At 37.0% G+C, this 12,037-nt stretch overlaps 1 protein-coding gene across 1 annotated transcript in view; it reads right to left on the bottom strand.

The window, feature by feature from the left end:
* Positions 1 to 12,037, bottom strand: part of qsox1 (quiescin Q6 sulfhydryl oxidase 1) — a 30,910-nt gene that overhangs the window by 7,712 nt on the left and 11,161 nt on the right. Inside the window, exons 8-11 of the mRNA XM_067414162.1 lie at positions 11,351 to 11,480; positions 5,381 to 5,503; positions 4,184 to 4,322; positions 407 to 583 (exon numbers count right to left, since the gene is read on the bottom strand). Coding sequence (XP_067270263.1) covers positions 407 to 583; positions 4,184 to 4,322; positions 5,381 to 5,503; positions 11,351 to 11,480 — 569 coding nt within the window. The remainder of the gene's footprint in view (positions 1 to 406; positions 584 to 4,183; positions 4,323 to 5,380; positions 5,504 to 11,350; positions 11,481 to 12,037) is intronic.

Raw genomic sequence — 12,037 nt, 5'->3', positions numbered from 1 at the left:
AGTGCCACGTATCGTACAGAAATATAGTTCATATAAACTTGATTAAAAAAAATCGGTTTATTAGCTTTTAGAAATGAAATGATAGTCGATAGACAAATACTGTTCAAAATAAAGACAAAAGGTATTGTGACACTTTCTGGTCACATGAACATAGTTAATTTTTGATGAATGACACCTATGGTTACCAATGGTTACTCTGCTAGGTGTGTGAACTTGAGGGGAACTGACTTCATAAATTCACTAAAAATAACTTTGAAAGCAGTTGGTTAAATTGCTCAGAAAAGGGTTTTAAATGCAATGAATTCAATTTAAATGTGTATTTCCAATTTGTGGCCACTGTATTGCATGTTAAGTGTTAGTCGTTTATATTAAACGTTTAACATTTGTTTACACTGAAAATACTGACCTGCCAGGCGATTGTTGACCCGGTTGTGCCGAGACCACAGCCAGAGGACAGCGGTAGACAGTGAGGTCACATGATACAAGCTCTCCTGGGCCATACTCTCAAAGTGAGTTGCACAAGGCCTGCATCCGAAAAAACTGCTGACATAACCTCTCATCGCCTGCAATACTTCCTGAGGATCTGAGAACAAGAGACAGAAAGATAAGAAAGAAAAGAGGAAATGGACAAAAAGAGGAAGTTAAAAAAAGAAAGAAAGTAAGGCTGCAAAAAAACAAAACAACACTGACAAAATTGGGTGTATGAAGGATATAAAATATATTATAATATCATATATTCATTTATAACAAAAAATACATCAATAATAACAGCAACAGTGATAATAAAATGTTATTATTTTATAATAATATTATTATATTGCTAACAAAGCACAATTTCTCAGTATCAATATACTACATAATACATTAAAAAAAATTCTATATAATATATCATGACCCTCTCCAGTAAAATAGTTATATATTGGTAACTAATGCATGAAAACTTCAGTAATCCAACGTAAAATGTTGAAACCTGTTCATTCGGACACACAATAGGCCACTAACTAACCAATCTCCAGACCCCAGATTACCCTACACTAATTCTTAAACATCTATTCGCTCACATTCTGAAGACAAGTCGCTGCAGGTACCAGGAGTGAGACAGTTCTCACCCAGAATGCTCTGGAAGTTAGTTTAGTGTTGTGTTTCGTGCACTTCTTTCTTTCTGTGTTTAGCTGGTGGACATAATCCAGAGCATTGCCAGTGGACAGATGGACACCCCATCCCTGGCCTTCCATCTGCAGGTTACATGACCCCCCTCCAACCGCTCACACAAACACAAACACGCATCCACACGCAGATGCCCCCTCCGCTCTTCTTCCGCCCACTGTAAGCTGCTGGATTAAGTGTGAGTGGAGAAGCTGTGTTCACTGGGTCTTATATTAACCCTTCAGATTCCAGTAATCTAAACAAATCCGTCTCTTCTACCTACACACAATTACTTTTACAGCACCAAAACAAGGCCCAAGAATAACATGGGCACCCTGGTTTCCTGGAATGTGTGTATCCTGGAACTCCGGTGTGTATCATTTTGTATGGAATCAAGAACAAAACACACCATAAGCATGCATGAGGAAAGCACAGACGGCCACACACAGCCTCATACAGATGCATGTCAGCCTTCCTTACACAATAGACAGGGCTCTTCTGTCTCCAAAGGGCCTTGAAGGTTGTGACACAGGGCAGCTGATGGCAGCTCTCGAGGTCACCAACAGGCCAAGATGGGCCACATAATTCAGTCCCAGCTTCATTAGACCACTTACAGTGTTACATTTACATAAGCCTGAAAGATGTACGGTCTGTAGCAGAAACCGCACAGAAAGATTACAGATCAGCAAAGCAAACACACCTCCTGACTGCTTCATTGATTTGTTCTTTTTAGCATATTGCATTTCTAAAAGATAACGTTGGTTTTTACAAGCCTCAAATCATGAAAAAGTCAACATCAAATGACATCAAAATGGACCTTTTTACTTTTTTAATAGATTTACATTTGTGCATTTAGCAGACGCTTTTATCCAAAGTGACTTACAGTGGGCTCCACAAATATTGGCACCCGTGGTAAATATGAGCAAAACTGAGAGTGAACATTTGTTTTCCTCTTAGTCTTTCATTCAAATATTCACAAAAAATTAATATCGTCCATCACTATGGGAAAGACCTGAGAATACATTAAAGGTGCACTATGCAACTTTCTGTCCACTGGAGGGCGCATATTCTAAACAAAGGCATAGTTTGATGACGCCAAGTGTGAGCGCAGCATCTTGGGACATTTGGTCTTCACCTCACAGCCAGTGGAAAATAGGACTCGGGCAGAAATCACGCTTATGGACGCAGTTATTAACGTTACTGTAGTGTGAAGCAGAGCAGGACCGAGTGTTGAGGAGCTGAGCATGGCCCCTGGAGCGATTGTTATACAAACACACGCCTTGTGAACACTGGGACTTTTATTATGACGGGACGGGACACAGTCGCCGGGCGCGTGCACTTCCAGTTTTTCCGGTCATGATTATAAGGTAAAGCAGCTCTGTTTATCATATTAGTTACATTTAAGTGTGTTTAAAATTACGTTATGATGTTACTCTGTGCGTTCGCTCGGCTGTTACATGTTCACACTGCTAAGAGTAAAGCGCTTCTGCAGAATAAAACCGAGGGTAACGCAGATATGACGCGATTGACAAGCGACTCGCACAAACGCTATGCTGAAACGTCCCGGGTCCTTAGTTAAAATAGCAATTTTCTCACAATTTACAAATAGTTGGAAACATTTGGGATATTGTAAGTACTCAACTGAACAAAATATATAACACTGGCCTAGTGGTTTTTGGATATTTTACTGCAAAAATACTACATAGTGCACCTTTAATGATGTGTGACAAAAGGTTGTTGAGCTGCACAAATCATAAACTGGCTATAATATAATGGTTTAATTGTTGGAATACTCATTTCCACTTTCTGGGCAATAATTCAAGTAGTTTTAATACACTGGAGATTGTAACAATCTACCTGGAAAAGTACCGGTGTCTATGCTGGCCCCACACGCACTGAGGAGGATGAGGTTTGCATTGCCAAAAAAACTGTAAGGATCAAAGTATTTCAGATGCTAGTTGGGTCTTGGGGTAAGAGAGTCTCCAAAACCATGATAAGAACTCGTATAACCACAATTTGTTTGCCAAGGTTGCAATAATAATACAAAAAAAGTCTTTGTTGGCATCAAACAACAATCTCATGAACCTACAGTTTGTCAGGCATTAGTGGAACTTAGAGTCGGACTTGGGTTTATGGTCAGATGAGACCAAAATAAAGCTTTTTGGAAAAATACCATGTAGAAAAGTACATCATCCCACTGAAATATGGGGGTGGACGTGGGTCTTTCTTTTTCTTCTAATTTTCTTCCGAAGACCCTGGACAGGATACACGGTATCATAAACTCCATTGATGGACTTTATGATACCACGTATTACTGTCCAGGGTCCAGCAGATATTAAATGAACACCTGCATTAACACAAACAGTAGAATAGTTCACTGACCACAAAGATTTTCGACATGGACATAGCAGTCCCTCGACCCAATCCCCATACAAAACCTGTGGGATGAGCTGAAGAAAAGAGTCCACAAGCATGGACCTCTGAATCTGAAGGATCTGGAGAGATTCTGTATGAAGGAAGGGTCTTAGAAGGAGAAGATCAAGAGCTGTTATCTTGACAAAAGGAGGCTGCACAAAGTATTAAGGGATGTCAATAATTGTGGAATACATATACGGCGTTTTATTTTTTTACTTTAATTGAAGGTTAGATTATTGTGAATAATCTGAATGAAAGACTAAAAGGAGAAATCCCAAAAACAAATTTTCACAGTTTTGCACATATTTACCAAGAGTGCTGATATTTGTGGAACCCACTGTACATTGCATTTACGGTATATATATCAATATTCTGTTTTACTTTGAAATACCGGTATGTCATATTAGAGAAGAAATATGGGTGGTATGCCATTTCATGTAGTCTGGACTAGTTTCTATTAAGTTGTAGTTTCAAGCCCCACAAAAGACGGTTCATATCACCATTGTGCTTTTGAGCAAGACATTTAGAAGACTACAACTTACAATGTTTAAAAATAGAAGGGAGCATTCACTCAATATCTTATAGTGTGGTCTAGTTAAGGCGCTCTGTCTATTAATAGTACCTGTGCTGCCAATTTCTTTAGCCTGCACCGTAAGCACATGAAAGAGTTTCCAAACAGCACAGGGGTATCCACGGTAGTGGGCTTGAGATCCCTGGCAGCCCACCCACTGAACACCCTCAGGCAACACTGCATCGCTCGGCTGGAGAAAAAACACACACACACACACACACACACACACACACACACACACAGTCTCAATTGACTTGTTTCACTCAAACGACAAGAATCAATTGAAGTCAATCAATTTTCCTTTCAGTCACTCCTCAAATGAAGTAAGGTGGATACTGCAATTAAAGCAGGTATGACTGTTAAAGGAAATGCAATCTCCTCAGGGATTATTTTCAATCAGTTTTCACTTAATGCATAAAAAAGAAAAGAAAATATCAAACAACATTTAAGCTCTTTGGTCTGTTTTGGAATGAATCCAGATCTCCCATTGGTCAGTCTCTTATGTGTAGAGTCACTTTAGCGGTTGATTGGTGGGCGTGTCTATGAGGCGATGATCTTGATGACACCAGCCCTTTTGCTTATAGGACGCCTTCCTACTTCCTTATTGATTCATTGACTGGGTGGCTAAAAGCTAATGATGTCACTAACTGCTCCAGAGTATGTTTGTGCATGTAGGCGTGCGAGTTGTTTAAGTTGTTTTTGACCCCATTGACTTTCATTGAACATTCTTCAAAAGATCTTCTTTTGTGTTCTCCAAAAGAAAGAAAAAAATACCAGTTTGAAACGACAAGTGTGAGTAAATTATGACAGAATATTCATTTTTGGATGATCATTTTAAGTAAATGCAGCTCTTTTTACTACATTTGAACATCCAACCATAGTATGAGATCACTATACCTACCTGCACATATTTATCTTATGAAATTGTTTTTATGCAACCTGCATGTGATGTTGAATGGCATGGCTTGAATTTGTGCCTTTCAACTGCTTAAATAGATGTTTTAATAAATTTAAATGAGTGACAGTATCCCAATACACTGACCTCATGACCCAAGTCTAAGTGGAGGAATGCTTACGTCAAAGTATTGACAAATTTACGTACTTTTTCAAATAAATGCAGTACTTTGCTATATCAAATGTCTGGTTGTCAAAAATCATATTTCTAATTTCTAATACAGTCATAAATGGAAATAAAAAATGAAAATTGAGCACTTTCTGAGATGTTCTGCTCAGGTAAGCTTAACTAACCTGCACAGGATTGTCCAGCACATCTCTCAAATCGCTGTATTTGATCTCTGCCTCGTTCTGTTGTTGTAACCAGTCGTCCACATTCTTCAGTGCACTCTTTACAGACGGACGACCTGGGAAATACTACACAAACAAGACAATCATACACTTGTGTGACCAGACTAGGCTAAAGCATCTCATAATTTACAGAAGTCCTTTTAAACCTAATAAATGTGACAACCATTTCTGCAACGCCAGTGCCTGTTGTCAAATGGTGAGATCACTAGATTTGCTAATGTGCTACAAGAAGACACAAAGTAACTGTGAAACTACACATTGCTTTGATCGGAAGTATAACAGTCATGAGAATATGTATATTGGTTGCAGTTTCAGGACACCCTAACCTTTATTAAATGTTGTAATATTATATTATATTATATATATATATATATATATGTGTGTGTTTTATTTCTGTCAACTGTCAATGATATACATTTAATACTACTACTACAACCAGTGTTTGGGTAACCCATTACAAGTACCACAAGTTATATAACCAGATTACTTACTTTCTAACAAGTAACTAGTAAAAAAAACATATTACTTCTAAGTCTACTGAAAGTAAATATCTGAGTTACTTTTTACATTTTTTTTTTTACTTTGTCATTCCATTTATTGACTGACACCTCTTCTGTCCCCATGTTGAGAAAAATCAGTAAAGGTGCAGAGCCATAGTGTAAAAAACTGATGAAATGCAAACTAATATTAGGCAAACCTGTAAGAAATAAATATGTTAAATTACACAAATATACTTTATGTATTTAATCTCACTTTAGTAACCGATGTCTTTGCTGCCTAACTTCGATGATCCAAATCAACCATACTAATAAGCAAAACTGACTTTAGATAAACCTCATATTTGTGCTTCACTTTGTTTTGTTTTTTTGTTTTTATTGTAAAGTGTTGAACTTTCTGCTCCTGCTTCCTATTCTTCAGCAATTTAGTAATGCATTACTTTTTAAAGTAATCTTTTTCTAACACTACCACTATAACTACTACTACAACTTACTAATTATTATTTTGAAATGACACATTAACAATTATTAAAGATAATAATAATAATAATAATAAAATAAAAAAATATTTAAAAAAAAATTATACATAATTAAAATTTGTTTTTTAAACCATTGAAACAAAAAACATTTTTAACATTATTATTTAATAATAGCATTTAAATGTTATTAAAAAAAGTATGTCTTCTTTTACACCAGAGCAAATTTTATAGTGTTGAAGAATGTGTGTGTCTGGAAGACTCTGGACGCTCAGTGAAGTAATGACCAGCCTGAGCCATGTGGCGCGAGGGAATGGACAGATTCAATGGCCCTGGACGGACGCCAGTGCTGACCTTACAATTCTGTGTCTGAGCTGGGGCTACAAAGCCAACGCTAACACTCCGTCATCGCCCCATAAACACAGCCACATTAGTGCAGGCCAATGCCTGTGTGTGTGTGTGTTTGTGGGGAGGCCCCACAGGATCCCAGAGGTGCACCTTTCTTTGATTTGTGCTCTTGCGTCTTTTCAATTTTCCTGTGGCCATCTGTTCAGCATGGTGCGGCCTTCTATTCATCACCCTCTAACAGGATCTCTATTAAAACGCAGCTCACTTAAAAAGGCCTTGCAGAGATTTACTTAACCCCAACGCCCCACTCCATTCTGATTTGTTTCCTTAATCTGGGAGATTCGGCCATTGAGAACGCAGCCAAGGCGGAAAGCTAATCAAAGCTGCACAGGTGGGAAAAGTAGAAAGTCCGACCCTGTGCACTAGTCTGGCCTGTAACTAGTGTGAAAAGCTCATTAACAGACCTGGATGCTGAAGAGGGTAATCTGGGATTGCTCATACAAAAGGCATTGTTCAAAACTAGGTGAAAACTCTGTTCCGAATCACTGCAATCAAAACAACACGGCCCATGTGAATAACTCTCCAGGGAGCTGGCAGCTAGTGAATGAGAGGCTGTGGAATCATTCTGTTGTGCTGCAAAGTCTCTTCAAGAATTGCACGAAAAAAAAGTACAGATACAAATCCAAATGTACTCAATATTGGCCTGATTAATACTTTACCGGAATGTGGGTTGAGAAAAAAAAAAGAAGGCTTACACACTTTGATATACACTAACCCCAAAAGTATTTGGACACTTTGGCAACACATGTAATACCATTTAAAAGATTTGTTTTAAATAAGTTAAATTCATTTTTTTTTTTACATTTCAATCATAAATAGATGCTGTTCTACAAGACTTTCTACACATTTAAATAACCTAAAAGGAAAACCTAAAAGAAAATCATGGTTTCCTCAGATTAAACTGTTTTAAACATTGCTAATAATTGAGCATCAAATCAGCACATTAGAAGATGATACTGAAGACTGGAGTAATGATGCAAAATAATGGTTTGCCTTCACAGCTTTCACATTTAAAATTTTAATTTCAAAAGTATATTAAAACAGAAAAGCATTTTTTTTAAACCCGCAATATTTCACAATATACAGTTTTTACTGTATTTTGATCAAATAAATGCAACCAGCTTCTTAAAAAAAATCTAAACTTTTAAATGAAGGTGTAAAATGTATGCATGTCATTACATTACACCAAAAGATTAACCAAGTTGCATTTACTTTAGAGAAATGTAACAAAAGCAAAAGTTTGCAGTAACATAATAATAATGTTTAATTAGTTAAAACACTTAGCAATAAAACAAATTAGCAATACTATCTCAGCATTTATTCATTATAGGTTCAAATGTTCATTTCTACATGTATTTATACATTAAAAATATTTGTCAATGTAGCATGTATTATGATATTGAACATGAAATAATTAAGAACTGTATTTTTTTTCAATTAACATTAACCTAGATTATTACAAAATATAAATACTGATTGTTGTACTTTGTTTTGTTTATAAAACCTAAAGTATTAACTAATATAAAAAAATGCAACCTTATTGTACGGTGTTACTGATTAAAAAATATATACCTGCTGTTCAGCAGCTGTTTTGATACCGTATTTGCTTGTCAAATGTTACATGAAACTGACTTTAACAAGGTGGTAAAAAAAATTTGTAGATGCGTAAATTTAATAATGGCAGAAAAATCATTTGTTTGCAGACACAAATGATACTTTGCTGTCTAATGCAATAACACTGAGATTTTTAAGAGTGACTTAAGTGTCTAAATACTTTTAGGGACATTTTTATTGTCTTTCAAGAAAAGACAATGCTTTCCAAGACACCCTGGTATTCTTCAGACAGTTTCTCAAACAGTATTTTTGTAAGAGTATATATAGCCTCTGCATATTCCATTTACCAAAGCAAGGATATAGATCACTAACCACAAACAGGCCTTTCTAATCACTGTCCTTACTGATTCAGCCCCCCGCTCTCCCTTCTTCCTCCCCTTCGGACCATGACAATCCACTTCACCCTAGCAATATGTCATCTCCAATCCGATTAGTATCAGCATTCAAGAAACCACAGTCTCTCTCTCTCTCTCTCTCTCTCTCTCTCTCTCTGCAGTGGTTCAAAAGAGAAGGCATCTGTTGGCCCAGCCCTGAAGAAGACCCCCGTTTAATCTCACCCTCTAGGACTCCTATACAAGTGGGCCATGTAAAAGCCATTTTAACTGTTTCCCTGTTATCACGGCACTAACCAACAGCAGGTGCTAGTTGTCCAACAGCATTAAGGATTTCTGACTCTAAATGAAAAACAGGAAACGCAGAGTCAGACATTTAGGACACCAAGCCCTGAGATAAAAGATGGAGGCACGGCTGGATCTGGACCTCAAATTGCCTTCTAATTCCTTGTTTTATTCTCTCCCTCTTGCGTGGCAGGAAGCCTCTTTCAAGAAAGCAGGATAAAGATGGGTAATCCTAAAGCCTCTTTGTAATGCTCTCATGTCTCCAAGATCCACTCTTTTAATCCTGAAATACATGTTCTGATTCATACAAATCCGGATTGTGCTGCAAACCTAGATACGTTGAGCAACAGCGTGACCGAGGAAAACACTTCTGTGTCAAACTCCACTCTGGCAACTGCTGTGATGACAACTATTTACTATTTATAAACTATGTCAAATGTTTTACGATGTCTCACACACACTCACACTTACACACACGTTTGTTTTTGTCACATATGGGGACATTCCATAGGCATAATGGTTTTTATACTGTACAAACCGTATTATCTATCCCCCTACACTGCCCCTGCCCCTAAACCTATCACAGGAAACATTCTGCATTTTTACTTTCTAAAAAAAACTCATCCTGTATGATTTATAAGCATTTTGAAAAAAGGGGACATGGCCAATGTCCTCATATTACACCATCTCCTTGTAATACCTATGTCATACCCATGTCATTATACCCATTTGTGTCCACATATCTCACAAAAACATGCCCACACACACACTACATTGTAGTACTTCTTCACATATATTTGATACATTTATATTTGTTTGTAATTGTGTTTTCCTGTGGGCACAGAAGACCCCAGGGTCACCTAGTGCAGGAGACGTTTCAGGACGAGAGGGCAGGTTCACAGGATTACCCCATTACATCAGTCTGTCTGCATTCTAAGCATCTTAATCTAAAGCACCAAACCTGTATGCAACCTAACTGTGTTTAGCATTCAAGCCACTGTACAGATCTTAAGCTCAGAACACTGAGTGTGTGTGAATGTGCTTGTTCCTCGGTGCCACCATTAATCTCTCCATGCTTTGCTTTAGTGGGGTTAAACACTTCCTCTTCACAGAGTGTCAATTAATGCAGCCAGCGTGTCTGTTTAACAAGGCAGCTCAAAAGAGCAGGCCAAAAACAGCAAGGACACTCTGAAGAGGCCCAGCACTAGAATACCAGAGGGAGCGGCGGATATTGACAAAACTAAACCACAGTTAATGGGAGGCCTGCCCAGGGCCCCTGCCACTCCTCCAGGCATCTGTGTAGACCTTCCCCAGAGAGCCCTAAATAATCAGAGAGATTGGCAGTGCTACGCTGGGACGCAAAGCCAGCGAAAGGTCATTGTCTCAGACCTCATCAAAGAGATCCGTGGCACGTGTCTGATCCAGAGAACGGAAAGAGAAAGAAGAAAGATAACTTATAGAGAATATTTGAGTGAATCTCAAGAAATTAATGTTAAGAAATATTCAATTTAAATTTCATCCTCATAACAATAAAAAAAGACATTATATTCATAATCATTAAAAGGTCATATACTGTAATACTGTGAACCTTAATGGCCATTTATGCAAAAAACTTATTTAATATATTTTTATTAGGTGAAATGTTACCTGAACATTTCCCGTGAGAAAAGTTGTGAGAATGTATAATTTAAAAATAAATATGAGGAAGCAATAGAACAGTACCCCAATGCAGTAAAATACCCAGAATCAAGGAAATATTATGAACGTATCTCAAAATAATTATGTGTTGCATGCTTTTTTCCCCTCAAGATTAACAAATCACAGCCTAAAATATTTTCTTTTCATTAAAAATAAATGCGGAATCATCCTTTAACATTTTTTCAATTCTGTGATTAGCATTTTAAAAAGAAAACAAAAAAAGGAATACCTTGAATGTATTCTTAAATGTCGGAAATCAAGTAACATGCTGCTGTGAAAACATTTCATCATAAAGCCTTTATAATTGCTGTACCATTTTGTCATAAGTGCTAATATATTTCCACCCTGAAATATCCATATGACCATGTGTTTTACTTTCTAAAACCTGACAGACATCCAAGATCATTTAAGGCCACAAGCACTGAAAATCTCTGTGCTAAAGGTTGAAAAACATCTCTTGGATTGAATTGTTCATTGCATCTCCCTCTAGTGGTTTATCTTGTGAACTTACTTGGCGGATACAGTTGCCATGATAGTAAATAATAAATAATATATTTAAAAAGTAAAGTAGACATTTAATGTGCGTGTATTATTGTAACTCACCGTAGCCAGTACATGTATGTACTTTTTGAGTGCTGTCATATCGTTTCCACTGATTATGACGTGACCAGACAGCTCTACACGCAGAGAATAATGCAGCGCTGATTCCAAATCAGACATATACACACGTGTCCTACACACACACACACACACACACACACACACACACACACACACACACACACACACACACACACAGAAAGCTCTAAGTAGGATTATCACTGACATTATGTGTACTTTATAAATCATACGAAGTAACTATGAAAGAGTCCATATGATTCAGTAAACATTTGATTTGTTAAGACTTTAAAAGGATAGTTCACCCAAAAAGAAAAACATTTACTCACCATCATGCTCCCCCTTATGTTTTTGAATATCTTTCTTCAGAAAAACACAAAGATTTTCAGGAAAATAATCCATCTCTGTGAGTCAAAATAAATTAATGGTGCAGCTCGGTTGACGCTATAAAAACCGCACACAGCAATCTTGATGGTAATCCATACGACCCCGTGTAACAAATCAATAACTTCTGAGGTGAAACAATATTTGTAAGAAAAATACTACAATTTTGCAACTTTTTTTTAACCTAAAAATCATTGCATCTGTTTAACGTCATATAAACGTTATTTGATATTATATATATATATATATATATATATATATATATATATATATATATATATATATATA

Source organism: Pseudorasbora parva, chromosome 13, assembly GCF_024679245.1.
Source record: "Pseudorasbora parva isolate DD20220531a chromosome 13, ASM2467924v1, whole genome shotgun sequence".
NCBI lineage: Eukaryota > Metazoa > Chordata > Actinopteri > Cypriniformes > Gobionidae > Pseudorasbora > Pseudorasbora parva.
The sequence above is the reverse complement of the archived record's forward strand: the minus strand, read 5'-3'. Positions and strand labels throughout refer to the sequence as shown.